Source organism: Astatotilapia calliptera, chromosome 4 (genome assembly GCF_964374335.1).
Source record: "Astatotilapia calliptera chromosome 4, fAstCal68.1, whole genome shotgun sequence".
NCBI classification, from domain to species: domain Eukaryota; kingdom Metazoa; phylum Chordata; class Actinopteri; order Cichliformes; family Cichlidae; genus Astatotilapia; species Astatotilapia calliptera.
The window spans coordinates 12,533,896-12,555,554 of NC_137425.1; the positions used below are offsets into that span (position 1 = coordinate 12,533,896).

Sequence of the window (21,659 nt, forward strand, 5' to 3'; positions counted from 1 at the left end):
GATACTTATCTATATTCATAATTCCAACAATATCAACATTTGACAAGATCCCCCAACAACCAACACTGGCTGAAATGTAGCCCTGGATCATGATAGAGCCTCTATGTTTGACAGATGGATGCTAACTATTGTACCACTTGCCTGACCTTCTCCATACATACAGTATTGACCCAAATTTCACATTTGAGTTCATCACTCCATGAGGCCTGTTGCCAATGATTTTCAGCCTAGTTCTCATGTAATCTGGCATAACCTGACACAATAAATATACACTTTGGTATGTCACATTTTTTGTCTAATAGCTGAGAATCATTTTGGTGCAAGAATACAGTTTTATGGCTGTTTAACCGTTTTATCTTTGATATTTTTTGTAGATTCAACTAAAGAAATGGGAACTAAATGTTTTTCGCAACATACTGGTGTAACAAAAGTATCTAAAGGTGCCGTTTAAAATGTGCACTTCACGAAACGTCTCTTATGTGTAGACACAACGGCAAACTCTAATGAAAAACTTAGTCTGGCTCCTTGGAAGTAAACTAAAAATAAATAAGAGTTGTCTCTGTTTCCAAGACTTTTGCACAATATTGAGTCATTTAGAATGCTGTCCTCTTATCACATTGCTTAACCTTACTAATGTGAAATAATACAAGAGCTGTCTGTTAATTTCCTGCCTTTATGTTGAGCAAAATCTGCTATTTTTAGAGGAAACGTTTCTTGATTGCTCTCCATGGTGCTGATCCTGGAACCCCCGGAGAGGCGGAAGCTCTCCAAGGTACCAACAGTCCGGCGAGAGTGTTTAACATGTGCCCCCTATACAATCTGCAGTTGAATTCAGTTTATCATAGTAATAGGTGCAGCTGTTACCGCACGTACCATGTCACAATATAACAGGAATGAATATCAGAACAACGAGCTCTAATAATCAAGTAATGTAACGCTTCGGATTATACGTCCTGCCTTGCTTGCCGTAGGAAACGCGGAAAACAAAAAGAACTGAGGGCATGGTGTAGTCAGTTAGCCTGTTAGCCATTTTAGGCTAATTACTATCGTACAAAATGTTTAGCAAAAAGTGATATTTTTTGTGTTGATACGGGAGAATGTGGCGGGGATGTGGCTGAATAATGGGAAACGTCTTTGGGAGAAAGAGTCGACCTTCTCGTGTAACGGAGCAGGACAAAGCCATTTTGGTGAGCTGATAGCGGTTATAGCATCCCCGTTATCGGGCTAGTGTTAGGGGTTGCGCGGTCTTGTGCTGTGGTCACACGGCGAGATGAATTAATATCGCCCGATGTGCTTACTGTTGGGTTTCTCTGCGACTCGTATCTCGTGAGAACTGTATTCCCCTCCTCCGTTTAGCACAGAATTGGTTTCATAAAATATCTACTGAATGAGTACATCTATTTATAATATGCGACATCAGTTTATGGACCTCTTCCTTGTGTTTTTGTGTCTATTTCTTCGTTACTTTTTTAGTAGATAAAAAAAAAAAATTGGGTACTCCTGTTTAACTGCTGCTTAAGGCTAATATCTAATCAGCCAATTACATGGTAGCAAAGGATGTAAAAGATGAAGCTGTCAGGCAGGAGGCGAAGAGAAAGACCACAATTATGGATATATGAAAGGAGAGCGGAAGAGGATGCAAGAGATCGTCTATGGAGGCAGATCTGCTGTTACATTCCTAAAGGCAGTTCTCTCAAAATGACCTGATGATGACAGAGTTCATAAGCAAATGAGCAGACTCCTTTGAGCTGATGAGAAGATAACAGTAACTACTACTCATTACCACCAAGGTATGCAGAAAAACACATCTTCTGCAAGTTTCAAACAACATCGCAAACCTTGAAGCAGGTGAGGTACAGCAGCTAAGAACAGGAAAATTAGGTTACAGTTCACATGAGCTCACCAAAATTGCACCATAGACACTGAGATAGTAGGGTCAGAATTTGTAAACGACATGAAAGCATTGATCCACCCTCCCCATCTTGTACCAAATGGGCAACATTTAAATGCTGCATCCTCCCTGAGTATTGTAGCTGACTATATCCATGACTCTAAGCACAGTCTATCCTTGTTCTCGTGGCTAGTTCCAGCAGAATAATGCGCCATGTCAAAAGCTCAGATCAACTCAAACTGTTTGTTTGATCGTGGCAATGAAGCCACTGTACTCAAATGGCCTTCACAGTCAGCACTGTGATTTGGTGTAACGGGTGGTGCAGATCTGCTGCAACTGTGTGATGCTGTCATGTCAGTATGAACCAACATATTTATCTAACTCATGGCTAGCAAGGTGTACCCAATAAAATGGCAAGGAATGTGTATATTATATTGTTGTTGTTGTTGTTGTTGTTTTTTTCATTTTCTCGTTGGGGATTTTGTCCAGCAACTGAAGCAGCAGAGAGACAAGCTGAAGCAGTACCAAAAGAGAATCACCTTGCAGCTGGAGAAAGAGCGACGTCTAGCAAAGCAGCTGCTACAAGATGGCAAGAAGGAGTAAGCACAAGTCTCGATTTTACACAATATCTACCAGCATGTAGTTACACTACTGTGAATACTGGCAACAATGTAAACAAATGAGGTTTACTTAAATATGGATAATGCTACTTAAAATTTCCCAAGTTAATGACTCCTGCACAGAGTCCGTTTTCTCTTTTGTAATTCAATTTACTTTATTCGGCATGCAGCGGTACACACTGTATTCGTACTGTAAACAAAAGATATTCTTTGCAATATGATGCTTTGTGTTTTCATTTGTTATTGCAGAAAAGCGCTGTTGCTTCTTAAGAAAAAACGGTACCAGGATCAGTTACTAGAAAAGACCGAAAATCAGATTTCAAATCTCGAGCGCATGGTAAGTTTCATAGCATCAGTCCACCAGGCTTTGATATTCAGTGCCAAGGGAGAGTGGACCAGTTCAATTCTGCAGTATTTAACAGTTTCCAAAATAACTGTTAATAATATGATTGCTTAAATGCAAATTGGTCCAAAGTTGAGAAGTCCATTGTGGCCTTAAATTCATTTGTGATACAATACTGTTTTGTGATTACTTGTGATTTGTTACTATATTTCATGCTAATCCAAACCAAAAAAATAGTGTAATGTAAAGTGTTTGTTTTAACTCAGTCTCTCTTTAATCACTATTTTATGAGAAAATAAAAGGGACAAATACTATTTGATTAGTTGTTTTGTTTATTTATATTTCATGTAACTATTTTTACAATGTAATTGTTTGTCAACAGGTTCAAGACATTGAGTTCATGCAAATTGAAATGAAAGTCATTGAGGGACTTAAAGTTGGCAACGACTGTCTGAAGAGCATGCATGAGGTAGTGCTTTCCATTGTTTTTCCTGTACTATGCATTTTCAAAATATTTTAATACCACCTTAAGAGTTATAAACATGAGTGTATAATGTAACATTATGACAGATCATGTCAATAGAAGATGTGGAGAGAATCCTGGATGAGACACAGGAATCGACTGACTATCAAAGGGTAAAATGCCTGATGTTTATCAAATATACCTGCACAGAACTATCATTAATACCGGTACTGCATGTATGCCAAAAATCAGCTGAGGTTTGATTAAACTACATGTCCAATAGTAATTATTTCCTTCATATTGTAGTGTATGTTCTGGGATGATACATATCACTTTAAGAGAATTTTTTAAATCAACGATTTCGTTTGTTTGTTTGTTTTTAATTTATTGCTTCATTTATGCACCTGTAGCAAATAGATGAAATGTTGGCTGGAGTCCTGACACAAGAGGATGAGGATGCTGTCTTAGCAGAGCTGGAAGCTATCACTCAGGTGGGTGTTACACTGCATTGTAAACCTTTGTTATTACTAAAAATATTTCCAAAGCATGCATGCTCTTTTGCTGTTATCGCCCCACTTCATCTAATAGTTACGCCCACCAAGGCTCCGAGCGTGACCGCAGCATTCAACTGCTGGCCACTGAGTGCTTCCACTTGAGCAATTATGTGGTTAAAGCTGTGATTCACGGTTGACTCATGCAGGGATATCACACCTAAACTGAACGTTGCCATTTAATCTTAAATCTATAGAAATCTGGTTTTTGAAGAGAAGAAAACTGTGTTGCAAACTTAGAAGAAGAATTTTTAAGCTAATTACAATATAAATGTAGCATAATAACACAGTGAATATGAAACAACTGTGGGTATGAATTTGGTTAATTCATTGTGATTAAAACCTCAGAAGATTATTCTTTTATGATGTAATTATTATCCTAAATTACACATTCACATGTCTGTCAAACTACATGCTGTAAATTACTATTTTTCACATTTGTACAAAGACTAGTTTTAAGAATCAGTTTGACACAATTATGCAAATAAAATTGTAGCGCAGTAGATATTATTGTATTTGAAGCTGAATTAAATGTGTTTCTTCTTAAAGACAATTTTTAAATGCATACAAAAATATCCTCCCACACTGCTAGACCTCACTATTGTACAATGAATTCAGTTATACAAACCCAAATACTGCATGAATTACACCAGTGCAAATTTCTCTGTAGATTATCTTTACAAACAGGAAACAAACAAAAAACAACTCCTGAATAGAAAGCTCATTATAAAGATTAACAAGTTGTTTTAAGATGAAAAAAGAAAAATTACCTGAAGCAACAAGAAGCAGAAATTGATTTTAGAAAAAAAAAAAGAGGAATATTTTATTTTGAAGGAGCTATAGTGTTTTGGAAACTGTGAAGTATGGTGTAAATGCAAAAAAAAAAAAAAACCTAAAGAGGTAATGCATGGAAACAACATGAGACCTCCCAGAAAATGTCTGTAAGAGGGGCAATTAAAATGAATATATCTGAAAATCAATAGAATCATCTGGGGAAAAAAACAACATCATTTATTGAGCAAAGAAAACTATTTTTTGCAGTTTTGCCTCTGAACACCACCACAGTGGATTTTTAAAAGATTTTTAGAAGGTTTAATATGAGGCCAAAAGAAATATCGGTGAAACTGAGAAAGGCCATCAGGCTAAAAGAACACAATAAATCTATCAGACATACGAAAAGGAGACAATGTTATGCCATGTAGGGGTGTCAGTGGATCTGGGCCACTAGTGTTAATTGATGATGTGCCTGCTGATTGAAGTAGTAGGAATATTTCTGAAGTGTACAGCGCTGTACTCTCTGCTCAGATGCAGGCATATACTGCAAAACTGACTGCAGCACATAGATAATGACTCGAGCATATATGTCCAAGCTTACTACAAAAGCAGCACAAGAGTTTCTCAAGGCAAAGAAATGAGATATCCTTCAATGACCAAACGTGTGTCCTGATCCCACCACAACATAGCTTTACAGTTACTAAATGCAAACCTGGATGCAGAACATGCCACAGCAGAGGATTTAAAGGAAAGAAACAAAGCATTTTGTTGATGTCCGTGGGTTCTAGACTTCAGGCAGTCTTTTGCTGCAATGGCTTTTTAGACAAGTATTAGAAACAGTCCTTATATTTAAAATTATGTTGGTTTATGTGACTAATTTTGAGTCTAGGAAAATGGAGGTTTGTGCATAAAAATGGATGTAATTCCTAGTTAATGGCATACTGTTTGCTGTACTTCAATCACAAATTGATTTCTAAAAAAATCTAAAATCCCTTGTTCTGGTGTGCAGAGCCAAAATGTCAAAAACTGTCTTTGTCCAATATATTATGCACCTAAACTAAAATTAAAATAAAATCGTTGTGCAACTTTTTGTAGTACTGCTTTGATAATAAGTCCACAAATTTTTCAGCTTTTCAGGAACTAAATATGTCAGCTGGCTTTCGTAATCTCTCTTTCTGAAACAGGAAGAAGACGTAGCACTTCCAGAGGTCCCCAGTGAACCAATACCAGAGGTGTCAGAAGCAGCTAAAGCAGAGCCAGGTACATCTAATCTTTCACTCAACAAATCATTCCTTAAACAACCATAAATTAGTGTTTGACGTCACACTATTTTATTTTGATTTTGTGTTTTCTAGAGAGGCGAGAAGCAAAGAGCAAGCCAGACAGAGAGCTGTTGGCAGCCTAGTAGACTGAATGTGTGGTCTGTATCCAGTGTTAAGCTGCATAAAGAGGTGGATTTCTTTTTTTTTCTGGGATTTGGTATGTGAACACGGGACCTGCACACATCAGTGCATCTTCACACAATTTACAGCATCAGCACTGTCTGTACTTGGTTCACCGCTCCACTTAAGTCATGCATAAAGTGAAATATTCTATTTCTCTGTGTCTGATTTGGTTAGGAAGAGAAGTGTTGCATTGTAGCTGTTATTGTAGAATAACAGGAGTTTTTAGATGTCTTACACATTATTTACAGCTTTACATATTAAATTGAGCTGTGGGAACAAACGCTGTCCTGTCTTTATTTGTCCACAACTGATTATTTTTTGTCTTTCTTGTAATTTTTATAAAATGAAAAATTAATAAAAATAATAAATACCAGTGAAAATATGCACCATACTTTCTCCAGAAGGGGGCACTCCTCACTTGTGTTTTTCTACACCGCACTCCACATAACAGGTGTCTTCATTTAGAGTGCCCTTAGTGTGTACTTGTTGAAAGAAAATCAAAATCTCATGTTGCTAATATGTGGGTGATGTTTAGACAAGGAAGAAAATATAGTATTTACAATCTGACACTAAGCAGCAATTAGACACTAATTAGCATGTACAATGCAGCTAACACAAATTATCCTATGAGGAAAAACAGCACCTATGGTGTAACAGGTACAGTGCGACTTCCCTAAAGCCTCATGTAATAGTAGGCATACTTGAGGCAGATTTACGTGGTGTATAATGGCTTTAATCGGAGGAATATGGCTTAAATTCACCACACTGAGACTCTATCATTTATTACTGATTACTGGTGCGCATGGAGATAAACTGGCAGGATGATCCCACTACTTTAACCAGCTGTTCATGCTTAGTCACATATGTTTATAGGTTAAGGTATATGCTAGGTCCTATTGTGCATAACTCTACCAAGCTTATCATTGTAAACACTGGAGCGATATGAATAGATAAACATACATATTTTAAAATACATGGAATTTGTGGCTACGAGAACGAATTTGCCTCAAATATTTAGTAATGGTAGAGATTTAGGGGGCGGGCTCTAAATCTGCATTTTGACAAGATGGTGCTGCGTTCTATTACCGTGGGAAATAATGTTTTTAACCGTTTAGTATAACAAAAACACGTCGCGCAACGTAGTAGAAATTTCGTTATGTGACTTTCATTGCCATGATAACGTAGGCTACCATGACAGCCTTTAATAATTGTTTGGGTTTTTAAATTTTATACTTTTGGGGGATAAAAGCCCTCCCTTCATATTTTCTCATTCTTGTTTACCCCTAATCTATACGTCCGAATGTATTAGATTTTACTTTTAAACTTGTAAACAAAAGCTGGAAAATGTTATACTATGTTATACTTCTTTTGTTTAAATCTTCGCATCGCACACAGTGTTTAAGAGATTGCGAAAAAAATAAAATAAAATAAAGGAAGCCCAACAAAAATCAGAACTTCCGAGTAGACCGTAAAGGCAGCATCGGACTGTCAGCTGTGGAGAGAGAAGGTGTGTTTAGTTAGTGGGTTTCGGGAGCGCAGAGCCACTCGGTGTCTTATCTCGCCTGTTGTTAGCTCGCACTCGTGCATTTACCCGTCTCTCCCCTGTTTTTTTTTTTTTTTCCCTTTCTCTCCGCGGATACACGTTTAAAGTAAAAAAACAACGTTTATGGTCCTGGCTGAAGATTTCACCATGTCTCGCACAGACGAGGTTCACCGTTTGACGGAAAATGTCTACAAGGTAAGGTTCAACTAATTAATAAAGTTCGGAGGTATATACGAGCATGTAATTTCAGCCGCAAAGTAAGCACTGCAGCGGCAAAATGAATTTGATCTTTGTATAGTTTTGGTCAAGATGCATTCAAAACCCATTTTTTTAAATCATCGATGATCCCTTAAGGGAGAGGCGCCGAAACGCAGCAGGTTACTATTATTATTATTTTTTATTTTTCACTTGATCAAAAATAATGTATTTTCCGCCTCCCTGTACTTTTGCGTTCCACCACAACTTAAGGCAACACCTTTCCATCAAAACTGCAAAATCAGGGTCACTCACTCTTGCTATTCCTGCTCCTTGGCCTGTTGCATGAGTAGCCTACACCTATAGCGGTCTGCTTGAAAGTAGTGTGAGCTGTTCGTTGGTTAACTACTGGTTATTGAGCACAGCCTGCTGAAACATTAACATACTGCATTCCAGAAGTCGGTGCTCGAGTGGCACAAAAGCCTAAGCATCCTGTTGCAACAAGTAAATATTTGCCTCTTCAAACCTGTTCTTCTTAAAACTCCATGTGAACTGCGTTTGATTGCAAAGCCTCAATTCTGGGAAAGACACATTCTAGGTAAAAAATGAATGGAAGCGATTGCACCATCTAAGCCCACCATTTATTTTTTTAGCTTTTTTCATGTCTCAGTATTTTTAATGCAAAACTTGTCTTCAAATTCTTTTTGTAGAAACAGCAATGGGTTGGATTTACAGCTGTATACTAAAGAAGAGCACCTGATGACAGAATAATAAGGAAATTTGCCATTTATCATCTACCAGTGCTTTCCCCTGTTGGTGTATACATGGCTGGAATGCTCATTTGATTATAGAAGTGGTTGATGAATAACTTAAAAGAGCTAATGCCCTAATCATGCGCTTGTTTTCGTGCTGATTGCTTTATAATTTATTAAACCTCACTGCAGGCTTTGTTTAACAACCTTTGCCATGGTTTAGAGTTGCAGCCAGTAATGGAATGTCAACATAATCTCACCGTATGATGGCTTGCTCCTGTGTCTGCTCTGTAATATTCTTGGGTTTCCTTAATGACTTAGGCCTGCTTGAGGTGGTCTCTATCTTATATCTGTATATATATCTAGGTATTGATACGTGTAATAACCTAAATATACTCTATCGCTAGCTGTTTCCATGCAAAGCATAAGCCAGCAGAAGTTTTGCGAAACCCATGAATGAGTCAAGACGAGCTGTTCTGATACCTATAGGGAATTGAGGTATCAGAAATGAGCAGACATCTAGGGGTTCTTAGAGCCATAAATTGAAGTAAATGTTCCCAGCACTGGTTCCAAGTTTACCTGAATGCCCTTTATCATATGGGGTTTATACAAGTGCTTATTTCCTGCAAATGTTGGTAAATCAGTCCCTCCATAAAAGGGGGAAGAAAGAAATGCTCCAGATTCCCGAGTTCTTTGGGGAGAACAGACCCCTCTGCAGATTTTGGTGCTCATTCAAGTAAAAGCCCAGCAGTGAGTCTCTGTCTCTGGGGTGAAAAAACCCTGTCAAAGCCCTGACAGTCCAACACTGATGGGCAGTAGAGTGGAGAAAGAGAGTCCCACTTCCAACACTGGGGAACTGACCCAGTGGCAAAAGCCAGGAGGTCAGAGAGTGAGTGTTATCTATAGTCACTGCTTCTTTGGCACTTTGTCATGCTTTTTTCACCAAACCTTGCAGCATAAAAGCAAGTTTCGTACTGTTTCTTTAATATTTCAAGAGTTCAGTGTGACCCATATCTCAGTGAGGGGAGAAACACGAGTCTTTTACTGTATACTGCGTGTTGTTAATGCAGTAGAGCTGCAGTGATGAACTGAGTTAACAGTCAGAAATTATTCCACAAGTATCTGTGTTATTGTGTGTTATTGTCTTTATTCTGGTCATCCTTGAAACACAACTCTAGATATTGTCTGCCTCTCTATAAGATGATTAAGACTAGCTTTGGGTATATGTTAACAGACACTTTTGCATGTTTTTAAGACATTATTATTTGATCCCGTCCTATGACCTTTAATTTTCACAAAGAAATGCAGTTTCAAATTTTTATAGTAGTTTAATTTTTGTGAGAAACAGAATATCATCCAAAAATCCAGGAAAAAAGCAAGTATTTGATCCAGTGCAACCCACAAAGAATTATGTCTCCTAATATACAGATAGCTATGTGCTATTTTTGTGGTACACGGATTACAATTAATCGATAAATGATCTAAACTTTTTATGAGTATAAAGCTGACCTGTCCTCTGAATCAGCTTCTTCCAGTCCAACATCTCTGCCAGTATGGGCAAGAGCAAAGAGCTCTCAAAGGATATTAAGAACAAGACTGTAAACCTGCACAAGGCTGCAGCGGTCTAAAAGACCATCAACAAGAAGCTTGGTGAGAAGGTGACAAGTTTTGCTGTGACTATTTGGAAATGTAAGAAATACAAAATGACCGTCAATTGCCCTCAGTCTGAAGATCTTGCCTCACAAGGTGAGGAGGATCTTGAGAAAGCCGGCAGACACAGAAGGCAGTTGGGACCACAATCGCCAAGAACACCACTGGAAATACATTATGCCTAGTGGACTCATATTTGCAGCACCCATAAGGTCTCCCAGCTCAAGAAGGCACATGTTTAGGACCATTTTAAGTTTCAAGTGAACATCTGAATGATTCAGAGAAGGCTTGGAAGAAAGTGCTGTGTATGACCCAGAGAACACCAACTTCAAGGAGATGGAAACATTATGCTTTGGGGCTGTTGCTTCGTGGCTGGGTCTTCCAGCATGACAACAATCAAAACACACTGCCAAGGCAACAAAGGAGTGGCTTGCTTAGAAGCACATCATAATCATGGACTGGCCTAGCAAGTTACCAGACTTCAGTCCTCCTCAGTAGAAAATCTTTGAAGAACCTTAAAGGATTTAGAGTGTTTCTATAAAGAGGAGTGGGCCAAAATCCATCCTGAAACATGTGAAAACCCAGTGACCACCAAGTGCTACGTCATATGTTGCTTGGAGATCAAATGCTTATTTCACTAAATGACAGAGAAGTCAGTTTATAGCATTTATTTAATTTAATGTGGGGTTTTGTTCTAGATTTTTGCTTGGTATTCTGTGTCTCCCCATTTAAAGGAAACTGCTATGAAAATTGGAGACTTATCTTTTCTTGAAAGTGAGCAAACTTCCTAATTCAGCAGGGGGTCAAATAATTATTCCATTGACTGTATATGTGGCACAATCATTGTTTAATCAAGACAAAAAAATTGAGTTGGATCAGTTATAAAAATTTTATTAACCATAGTTTACACTCAAAATAATGCAGTAATCAGCATGTTTCAGCACTTGAATCTACTGTTATGAGTTAAGATGCAAAATTACACATTGTCTGAGGCTGAAATGCAGACTGTCATCTTTAATTTCAGGGGAGTTTCAGCCAAACTGATGAAACAGTACAAGTCATGGCTTCTGTTACAGGATTAGATTAAAATGATAGAAAATGGATGCCTGAAAGTGCACAGAGGTAAATGGAAATTTCATCCACCGTATGATCACTGGCTTGGAAAGAAATACATAATGATTGAATATTTCTTTGTGTTTTGCTGAGTAAGAGTCAAACTTGGAATCTCAAGTTGTTGTTTTTCATGTTAGACCTTTTTTGTGCTAATTGCCTGTGGTGATTGAACATGAATAGTTTTGTGCACCTCCAAGCGATAAACACAAAAATAATTGCTTTAACTTCCAAAACCTTGTAACCCTGCTTATCTCTCTGGTCTGTACATATCAGACAGCAGACAATAGTTGTTTGTCTGATTTGCAAGCAAACAACTCCTGAGGAAGAGAAAATGTTTAAAAAAATATGCAGAGACTGTAAAGTCATTGTAGTCAGCAGCTGGGCAGATACCGAGTAATCACTAGGGAGGTGAGGGGGGTAACTGCGCTGCTGTGAGTCATGTTAGCCCAGTTGAGAGTGTGTGTTTAACAGGGCTGGAACTGTAGGCATGGTGAGAGCAAGAGTGGGGATTCTGCATCTCACTCTGAGTATTGTTCCTTCAGCAAAGGGCAGAGACACTCCTTACTTTCCAGAGATGACTTTATCTTAATCAACAAGGGAGTCAACTCTGTAAACCCAGCAATCCCTGCATGATCCTCCATGACTCACTTCAATTCTCTTCCCTCACGTAGACTGGCAGTTCCAGACGAGGTGACTGGTATATAGTCATTCCTGTGCTGACACAGGGAGACAGATACTTAAGACTGACACTCAGCGCTTGCATGTTTGAGAACGTCTGTGTCTGCACTGCTGTCATCTCCACCAGCTGGTCATGCCACCGGCTGCCTGTGAAAGGTGGTGGCCTAGATCAAGCCTCTTAGCATGCCGCTGGATCAAGTCTCAGACTGACCTGGCTCGGGAGGAGGGGAGGACAAGATGAAGTGAATAAACAGATTAGAGCAAGCCTGAATGCAGCTTCGAAAGAACAGAGCTGTGTGCTAAGCCAGTCAATAGTGCAACCTCTTAACTGCTAACATTATATGCTGCTCTCCTGAAGAATAAATAACATGGACGTTTACATCAAAGCTAAACGCCCCGTGGAAGAATGTAACTTTTTCTTGTATTTCTTCACCCTTTGTCACAGAAAGTATTGCGTGTTCTGCCCCCGATACAATGCAGTGCAGGTTTTGAACACACCCTGACAGGTAAGGAAATAAAAGGGTGTGGCTCATCACCACTAGCCCTCAGGACAGCGCCGTTTTCCCATGGAACACCACTCCCTAAATGTCAACACAGCCAGGAAGCCAGTAGATGCCATTTTCTCAAATGTCTGTTATGAATGTGGCAAAATAGTCGTTTGACGTTAAGTGGATCAAGCGCGTTCTGCAGTGCGCTCTTGTTATTTGATCTTCATTTTGTGGTTGCCTGATAGCGGCTGCAGTATGTCTGATTAAAGAAAAAACCCTCATCTGAAATGCAGTTTCTCTGCCTAAAAGACATCTTGTTATGTAATAGGTTTCTCTCTCAGTTGCAATATTGTCGTGACATTCACTACACTCAAATGAATGTTACTCTGGTGATGATAAGAGAACTACAGTTTCACCACAATCTCATGTGGGAGATCTGAACAGGTGGTCTCTTAGCAACAACGTGCCATTATTCTTATGTGTTTCTGTCATATCATTGTGCTAAAAGACTTGCAGTTGGTGAAGGGCTAGAGAAGGCGTGTGAGAGGGAGGAATAGCGATAGAAGGATAGTATTTTTTTTTTTTTTTCAAATATGGACATGTTTATTTCAGAAAGGGAATAAAAGGAGATGTAGAGCTAATGAAATGCTTACTAAAAGCCCCAGAAAGGATCTAGAGTAAACCAGCCTCTTTGATGTATATACAGTGCTGTGTGTCGTTTGTTTGGTCTTACAATAAGAAGTTGTCTGGAGCTGCATAAGTGAAAATGCCATATATTGTTTTATTTGCCTTTTTCCTTGCCGCACATCAAATAAGGCACCACTTGTCTTATAAAATGCAATTTAAAGGAGTTTAAAATGACTTGTGCTTCTGAACATCTGCCCCCAGAATATAGTGTTTCAACAAGTTTATTCCTGTGGTGCCTAGGGCCTTGAAAAGATTGCATTATGCACTGCAGGAGATATCATAACATTCATTGCCTTTGGAACAGCAGATTTGTTCCCTGTGCCTTTGACTGCGATGCTGAGAGAGGACTATTGCTCCACACACCCACCTTCTCTGCACGTCTGGGGGCGGATGGTTTAGAGACATTCTCTTTTCTTTTACTCATCATTGCTTTTTTTTGTTTTTTCCAAGGGCATAGACTGGCGATGCTGACTGCTAAATCCAAAGCTACACTCCAGTGACTCAAACATGCTTCATGACAATCACTGATCATTAAGGTTGATTTGAAGTCACCCTGTTAGCATGGCTACTCTCCCGAATGTAGAGGATAGAAAGAAAATGTAAAAGAATATAGAAGGATTTTGTTTATTTTAGAAAAATAAAGCGTTAAAGTGTTGCCAGTGAAGAAGAAGAAGAAGAGATGAAGAGAAGGAAAAATAGATGGAGACATTCCACATCCTTGTTGAAATAGTCCCTAATTACTGTGGAGGGTGAAGCTGTAATTACACAGACAGAAAGAGACACAGAGACAGAAAATTTCAGTTCGTACTGTGTCAATGGACACAATGGTCTTGCATTGATGGGCCATGAACTAGAGTTAACATGCCTGTGGCCGCTCTTACTCTATGCATCTGTGGCAAATGCTGCTACTTTCAGTAGGATTGGCTACACTACACCCACAAGGCCAGCTCAACAGGCAGCCACAGTGCTCTTCTGAGCCCCAAGCCAGTTGTACTTATGAGCAGAAAGTCAGTAATGCTGCATGGATACCCAGATGGTTTGAATGTTCCTTTAGGTGAGAACATTTTGACGCAGCCAAATTTTGCCATTTGGATATAAAATGAGTAATGCAGCAGATTTGCTGCTCTGCCACTGTAAACTTTCTTTTTTTTTTTTTTGTAGCATTCAAAAGACCTTTATCTATATCCATCTATATCTCAGAATGTACATGTATCTCAATGAATCAGCATCAAAACAAAACCAAAAAAAAATCTGTGGCAAAACAATGCCACCCACATGTTATTTTCAAATTAATCAAGCACTTAGTTGACTGACACTGTGGGAAGCTTAAATGGGAAATTTGCAGTTTCAGTTTGTTTAGGTGTTTTCTTTCTGTTTTGGAATGTGGAGAAACTGGAGTGTTACAGGTAGTTCTGTAGCAGTAGGATGCTTGCACAGTACAACACATGTTTTTCATTGTATTTATTTGTTTCTTCATTTTTATAGAATTGCCCGCAAGCTTTCAAACTGATGTGCAAAAATGTTAATTTCCTATACAGCCAGCCAGTGACGTAACCTAAAATACAATGAAAGATTTTCTCAGATTCAACATTTTCTATTTTTCAATTTGAAAGCTAAAATCATATTTTGAGGGATTTGTGGGAAATGCATCCCTTTCCTCCACAAAAGGAAAAGGATCTTTTGCTGGTAAAAGAAATAAAGCTAGCAAATAAGTCTGGTCTCGGTTGCTGTGGTAACCAGTGTCTGCACTGAGTTAGTTGAATGGCTGCTGCTGAGGTGGATGAGGGGGTCACACTAGCTGCAGATGACAGAAAAGCAAACAAACACAGTAAATAGTTGGTCTCTGGTGTGTATGTTATTTGTCCGGCGGAGACAGAAGGGGACATTTCAGTTTAAAGGTGAGGAAAAGACAAAGTAATTGTTTGTAGAGGGCTTGGTTTTTCCTACTCAATCTGAGACCCCTTAGAGACAATTATGGACCCCAAAAGAGTCTTTAAAAAAAACTCATGTCTGCTCTGTTATACTGAAATTTGCCAAAGTGCCTTTTCGTGACTGATATTTACAGTAGGGGCCATCTCCAACCTGACAAACCCTTTTATTTCTGTGTAGCATGCAAGGCATTATCATTGAATTGTTGCAAACCCTGACTGAGTTCACAAATACAGCACACAGGAACTGCTGATATTTACCCTCTGCGCTGCAAGTTAATAAGAGTATAGTACAAATCATAAATTCCCCGTTTTATTCCCATCTTACCAGGAGCATGTTTACATGACAGAGGATGGAAAGTAGGCTACTGTTGGCAAGAAGCGATGTATGATTTATAGGCTTTTTTGCAACAGTTTATTTTCAGTGTTTACATAGTTCCTGACATGAGTCTTTTTGGACTAATGACCATGACTGTAGACCTGCACGAAACCCTTTCCACTGTTTATGTTCACAATAAAAATAAAACGTATTCAAAAAATTGGATGACATTTAATACAAGCGTCTAAACCTGCACTGGGTTGTTTCACTACATTTGAAATTTTTAGAAAAGGTAAACGGCTTGTGTGGCACAGCAACATCATTATCTGTGACATAAAAGCCAGCGCTGAAACTGTCAGGAGTTGTTGCAACCAAAGCACATTGTTATAGGAAGAACGTCTCTGTTCTATTTTATATCGATGCCTGTGTTTGACATGAGTGATGCGCAACACTTGAGTGTGCACGCTTCCATAACAAAGGAATGGAGGAGCTGTTTTTGAAGTCTACAAACTTTTCTTTTTTTCTGCTCATAATGTTAAAGTTTTCTCCCTTCAAGAGAACTTGGAAAGGACACACGCATTCATGTGGTATTCTGAGATTTGATTTTTACCTTGGCTTCCACTGAGAGCACATGATGTACCTTCTGCAGCATTAGTAAAGCTTTAAGTATGCGAAACTGCGAACTGGCCATTGGCATCTGCTCAAAGCGTATACCTCTGACATAAGCGCATGCTTTGCATTGTTGTTTGCAGTTTACTGTGTTTCAGATTTACAGTAGCTCTTCAGTTAGTCTTTAGAGTCCTTGTACTTCACAGTCTCTTGATAAGTGCTGGGAATGTCACTGTACTGTAGGGCTTTGATGCTTTGAAGTCTTAACTTCTTTTTAAATCAAATGATAAAACTGCCCATCCTATCTGAGTATACGCAAGAAGTCAAAACACTCAGTTGTCTAATTTTAAGTGTGACGTTTAAATGGAATTTACTTTCTTCTAGTGAAATGTGATGAAGTTTGGAATGCATTCCCTTAGACATGTGTCCTATTTCCAATATGCCAACTGTCTCATTAGTTCTAACACCAAAAAAATGATTTCTGATAAGCTGTGACCAGCCTTAGCACCAAATTGACTGGCTTAGGAGAAAAACCCAGGATGGCATAGCATAAACAACCAGAATACCCTCTGACAGGTACCCAGATATATTCAAATCCAGCACCACTGCTACAATCACAGATTCTTTTTTTAAAATTTTTAGCTAACTTAATTGTCTAAAGATTTCATTTGTACCTTGATTCATGGGTCGATGTGACAATGAAAGGAAACGTATATGAAAAGAAAAATCCCTGTTAAACAGTCTGAGTTTCGTGACCACACTGTAGAGACATCGTTTGGCCAGCAAGGGGTTTTCTCCCAAGAAATGATTTAGTCAAGGTCCCGTCTGAGGTGTACGGTCTTGAGCCCATCATGTTAATAATCATTCAGTGCACTCAGCTAGACTGGAGATCACACTGGAGCCAAAATATTTGGTCCTAGTACACTAATTAGTTCAGGTATCAGTTGCCCTCCAGCTGAGACTCATTCTTTGCTTATGCACCCTCATTATTAAGAAAGAGAAAGGCAAATGGCATTTTTGCCACTAGTCAGTCCACACAGTATCCACTTTCTTAACATTCTTCCCTAATAACATCAGCAGCTCTGGCAGCTTCTTTCGGCTCTCATCATGTGATAGGTCCTTACAGTCCTCACAAATGCAGTAAATGGCAGATTCAGCGTTCATGTGATCTGGGCATTTATGTATTTATTAAATTTTTTTTTAGGCCTGTGACAAGTTGCTATGTTGAAGAGGAAGTGAGAAGGAATGAGAGAGGGGAGGGTGAGAGGGAACAGATGATGGCTTCCTGGCTTCTGATTGCGCGTGATTCCCCCTGGTTCTAATCAGCTGGTGTTAGTTTCAAATTGCCCCCTTTGCATGTCATTACAATGTTTGTGTGCGTAGGTGTGTGTGTGACAGAGGAGAACAGAGTGAGCAGAGATGAATGAATGTCCCATAATTTGAATCTGCCATCTAGATGCATCGACCTTGTTTCGATTGTTGCTGCTATGGTGAGGGGAAACATTGATTTGTTTAGTGCGCAGAAAGAAATCATTTTTTACGTCGCCTAATAAAGTTTTCCTCTAATCCTCCTTTATACATGCACTCATGCACGCCACAGTTCTCTGTATTCTCCCTGTCTCACCTCTGCAGCACAGCTGGGTGTCAAAGAGATCTGATTAATTTTGCAGGAGACATTAGTCTGCCCTCCTTTGATTGTCTCCCTTAATTTTTTGCTCCGAGTGCTGATAATGAATTCAATCAGTCTTCGTGTAGGCAGTGACGAAATGAGCAGACTCTTCCTCTCAGAAAAGGAGAAAATGACTCGAGCCTTGACTTATTTCTTATTTTATGAATTCTTTAATTAGAAGATGATACAACGAGTTTGAAAAGAGGGGGATACAGTAGCCGATTATACACCTTTTCTTCGTAATTCATAGAATATTTCATCCTCACAGTTTTCTATTCAGTCATCTACTTGATAGCTCTCTCTCTCTCCCTCCCTGCCTCTCTGTCGCACAACCTTAAGTGTCTCCTGGCCCCATTTCCCAATTAGCTGTCACAATTAGGGTAACAATGTAGCACAAGAGAACTGGGATGACAAATTTAGCAACAATGGGAAGAGATGAAGAAAGAATCTACCTCACTTTTTTTCCACTTCTTCACTTCCCTTAACTACATGTCATTTAAGTTCTATTGTAATTCATGTCTCTTATATAATAGTTATATCAGTAGCTAATCGCATAATACTGTAAATTGGCTCCATAGCTGCATGCATTACTGTCTGTTTATAGAGTGTGTGTGTGTGTGTGTGTGTGTGTGTGCGCGTGCGTGCGTGCGTGCGTGTGTGTGTGTGCGTGCGTGCGTGTGTTCGGAACGTGGAAGAAAAGGCAGCTAGGCTTGTGTCACATACCTTTGGCCTCTTCAGTGGGAGAATGTTCTGTAATGATGCTGTACTGGGCCTAGCTTTTTTTTTTTATGTAATCCTCCCACCAGTTTTAAACACCACCACTCTTTATTATAACCACTTGTATCAATGTAGGTGTGTGCACGAGTACACACACATGTATTTGTGAATTTGTGATACACACGTTTGTGTAACCTCTTCAATGAGATGCACTGAATAATTTAGGAATAAATATTTTCTTAGCAAGGTCCTGAGGGTTGTCTTTTATCTTCCCAGAGGTAGAACAAGCAGGGATACAATTTGTATTGAGGTGCTATGTGAACTTGAGATAAGGTTCTCAACCAATTATATTTGTATCCTTTGAGTGTGTTAGTCTAACAGAGCCGGGGGGAGAACATTAGAATAATTTATAATATGCGTTTTACTGTTGTTTCATCGTAACTTTGCAATAAGTTTATTTAAAACAATTATTTTTATTAAAAAATAAAATAAGTAAGCAGACTGAAGAGTAAGCAGACCACTGAAGAGTCTGTAGGACGTTGTTGCCTTGTGTGTGCTTGTATCTGTATAAGAACAAAGTTTCTCACTGTATTGTTGTTCCACGGTGCACTGTAGACTTACCATGAGTCCATTTTAATTGACAGCTAGACTCAGTCAACAGAAGAGGAGGAGGACTCTAAAAGGCTGTGACTTCTGATTTTAGCCAAACAATATAGGATCCTGAACAACTCTTACTGGTACACTGGTAGTGTTGCTCTGACCACAGCAAATGCTAAAAAACTTCATATGTTGTGCAGAGATTTGTGGGTTTCTAAAATAAAGCTATAGGAGTGGGGTATAGCTTCAAAATTATATTACAATATTTCCAGAAAATTTGGAAGAAAAATATTTAATCTACTGAGCAATGTAACCTCAGTAGTGTAAAGGGTTTTTTTTTTTTTTTCCAATGAGCTACTGTCATTGATGTCAGACTACCTAATTTGAAGTGTGAATTTTCTTAAACAAGGTGCCAGCTGCAGCGGGTTTATAGTGCAGTAGTAGTGATACAGCAATATATCCGATGACACAGTCAAGTCAAACATAAACACAAAAGTAGCAAGGAATTTATATCCACCGCCCTCTTTCCCTGGTATATGGAGCACAACTAGTGAGCATTCCAGCGGTACTCAGTGGAGCATTTGTTTAAGTGTGAGTCGCTTATCTCTAGCTAGTTTCTCCCCCTTTTGTAGCCTGGTTGTCTCGAACAGTGTTTTTGTCTCAAGTGGTGAAACAAGTTTGTTATTTTCAGTTTTAGCGGGAACATTTTTCTCGCATGTTTTGCAAAGTACTTCGTTCTCTTGGAGGTTGTTTAGGTACTAAATCATCACCTGAGATGGACGCATGGCTCTGACTCTCAGACATGCCCGAGTGTGCTAGAACGTAAAGGCAAATTTATTACTGGCATTAGCAGGGACAATATGATATGGGACATCCCTGTAAAGCAAAATACTGAAACAAGAGCAAAGACTAAATTACTATTAATCTGATGTGTTTCTTTGAAATATAATTAACAGCACAAGCAATGTTTAAGCATTGGTAGTAAACATTTGCTGGTTTCCTTCAGAGCTTCTTTAGTTATGTAAAAAAATGGTGGAGAATCTCAGGTATTTAACTCCTAGTGGGGGTGATAGGTTTGTAGCTTGAACCCATCCGCTGGAACGTTGAAGACAATATAATTACACTGCAAAGCAAGACACAAGTAGGCAAGCTTCTTCATGTTTCTCGTGCACGGGAGAGAACCGGACAGGCACCGTTCCTTCGCTTGACCCCAGTTGCTCTCGTCCGTTCTCCCGTACCACTGTTCTTTTATTGAGGTTACATGAATATGCATAAGTTCATTAACATATGACGTCTACATACACACAAAGAGTACCTTGCCTGTGTGTGTGTGTGTGTGTGTGTGTGTGTGTGTGTGTGTGTGTGTGTGTGTGTGTGGACTGCTGATCAAAGGGTCAAACATCCTTGGTCAGGAAGAGGGTAGCCTCCCCCTCACCCTAGATGGTTCATCCTAGATAACACGGTGAGGAAGTCCTGCAGTTCATCTAAACAAAGAGCACTTAGACTAGAACAGACGCAACTACGTTAATCCTACCATAAAACAATAAGACACGGTATGACCTCTCATGCTCCCAAAGTGCTGTCTAATACACACAAAGTTTGCAGACTATCAAGGATCAAAACCTCTACCAATCTACAACTAATTACAAAACTCTAAGCATATATAAGTAAATATTTCTAAGCATAAATGACAATCAACAATACAAATCTAACAGGGGGTTGGCCCCTTTGGAGGTGTTTGCTTTTTAAAGCACTCAAGACTCTCATGACATGGATGATTGCAAACCTACACAGATATTTAACTAACAGTATATATACACAGTAGTGGCCCACAAGTTGTATTTATATCCAGTTTATAATATAACGCAGAAGAAGATGTTTGGGTAATTGAGGAATAGTGTCATCACATGATTTGTCCTGCAAACCAACTTGTGACTTCATTGATTACAGTGGTCTAGCAAGGTCTTTAAAACATGCACAGCACAGCTCTGAAGGCAGTGGTGTGAAATTGCTAGTTAATATAATGAATGAACAACAACCTTTTTATTTTTCTCTTTTCTCTTGACCATTTTGAAAATGTAAATCCTCTACAATAAAGCATCACTTCTTCTTTTGGCTGCTCGCTTTAGGGGTCACCACAGCAGATCATTTGCTTCTATCGCACCCCATCCCTAGCATCCTCTTTTATCACACCAATCCACTGCATGTCGTACTTCATTACATCCATGAACCTCTGTGGTCATTCTCTTTTCCTCTTCAACATCCTTTCTCCATTATATCCACTATCCTCCCTCTGCACATGTCCTATCCATCCCAGCCTTGCCTTTCTAACTTTACAAACTCCTCAGCCTTTATGGTTTTCCTTTATAGGGCAAAAGTCTATCAGGTATTGGTTATAAGAATATTGTTGACAGACAATAAAAAATGTCTAACCCAATACTTAAAACTATATCCTAGTTTGATACCTTTTAAATTGCATTTGCCTATAGATGTATAGATCTAAACCAGTAAATCAGAGTAAATGAGTCATTGATGGTGACTTGTCTTTTGGCATTTTGACGTTATTACTTATAGTTTGCTCCAGTTTTACAATTTTTTTTTTGTAAGCAGAGTCATAAAAAGGTGTA

The 21,659-nt window shown here is 38.9% G+C and overlaps 2 protein-coding genes across 6 annotated transcripts in view; both read left to right on the forward strand.

Moving 5' to 3' along the window:
• Positions 1-746: 746 nt before the first annotated feature.
• On the forward strand, positions 747-6,367 carry LOC113020649 (charged multivesicular body protein 6-like). Its single transcript, XM_026164802.2, has 8 exons — positions 747-1,187; positions 2,381-2,490; positions 2,761-2,848; positions 3,237-3,323; positions 3,425-3,490; positions 3,728-3,808; positions 5,827-5,902; positions 5,998-6,367. The coding sequence occupies exons 1-8, from the start codon at positions 1,122-1,124 to the stop codon at positions 6,045-6,047; spliced, it is 624 nt and encodes a 207-aa protein (XP_026020587.1). The 5' UTR covers positions 747-1,121; the 3' UTR covers positions 6,048-6,367.
• Positions 6,368-7,604: 1,237 nt separating this feature from the next.
• LOC113020650 (BAR/IMD domain-containing adapter protein 2-like) overlaps positions 7,605-21,659 on the forward strand; it is a 52,242-nt gene continuing 38,187 nt past the window's right edge. For all 5 annotated transcript variants that reach the window (XM_026164806.2, XM_026164804.2, XM_080300833.1 and 2 more), the window contains exon 1: positions 7,605-7,825. In XM_026164806.2, the coding sequence (XP_026020591.2) occupies positions 7,754-7,825 (72 nt within the window). In that variant the 5' untranslated portion in view covers positions 7,605-7,753. The remainder of the gene's footprint in view (positions 7,826-21,659) is intronic.

Excerpts from the sequence above, each read along its gene's own strand:
- LOC113020649 (XM_026164802.2), top strand. The coding sequence starts at position 1,122 with ATGGGAAACGTCTTTGGGAGAAAGAGTCGACCTTCTCGTGTAACGGAG. Across the intron at positions 2,491-2,760 it reads CTACAAGATGGCAAGAAGGA|AAAAGCGCTGTTGCTTCTTA; the intron begins GTAAGCACAAGT and ends TTGTTATTGCAG. Across the intron at positions 2,849-3,236 it reads TTTCAAATCTCGAGCGCATG|GTTCAAGACATTGAGTTCAT; the intron begins GTAAGTTTCATA and ends GTTTGTCAACAG.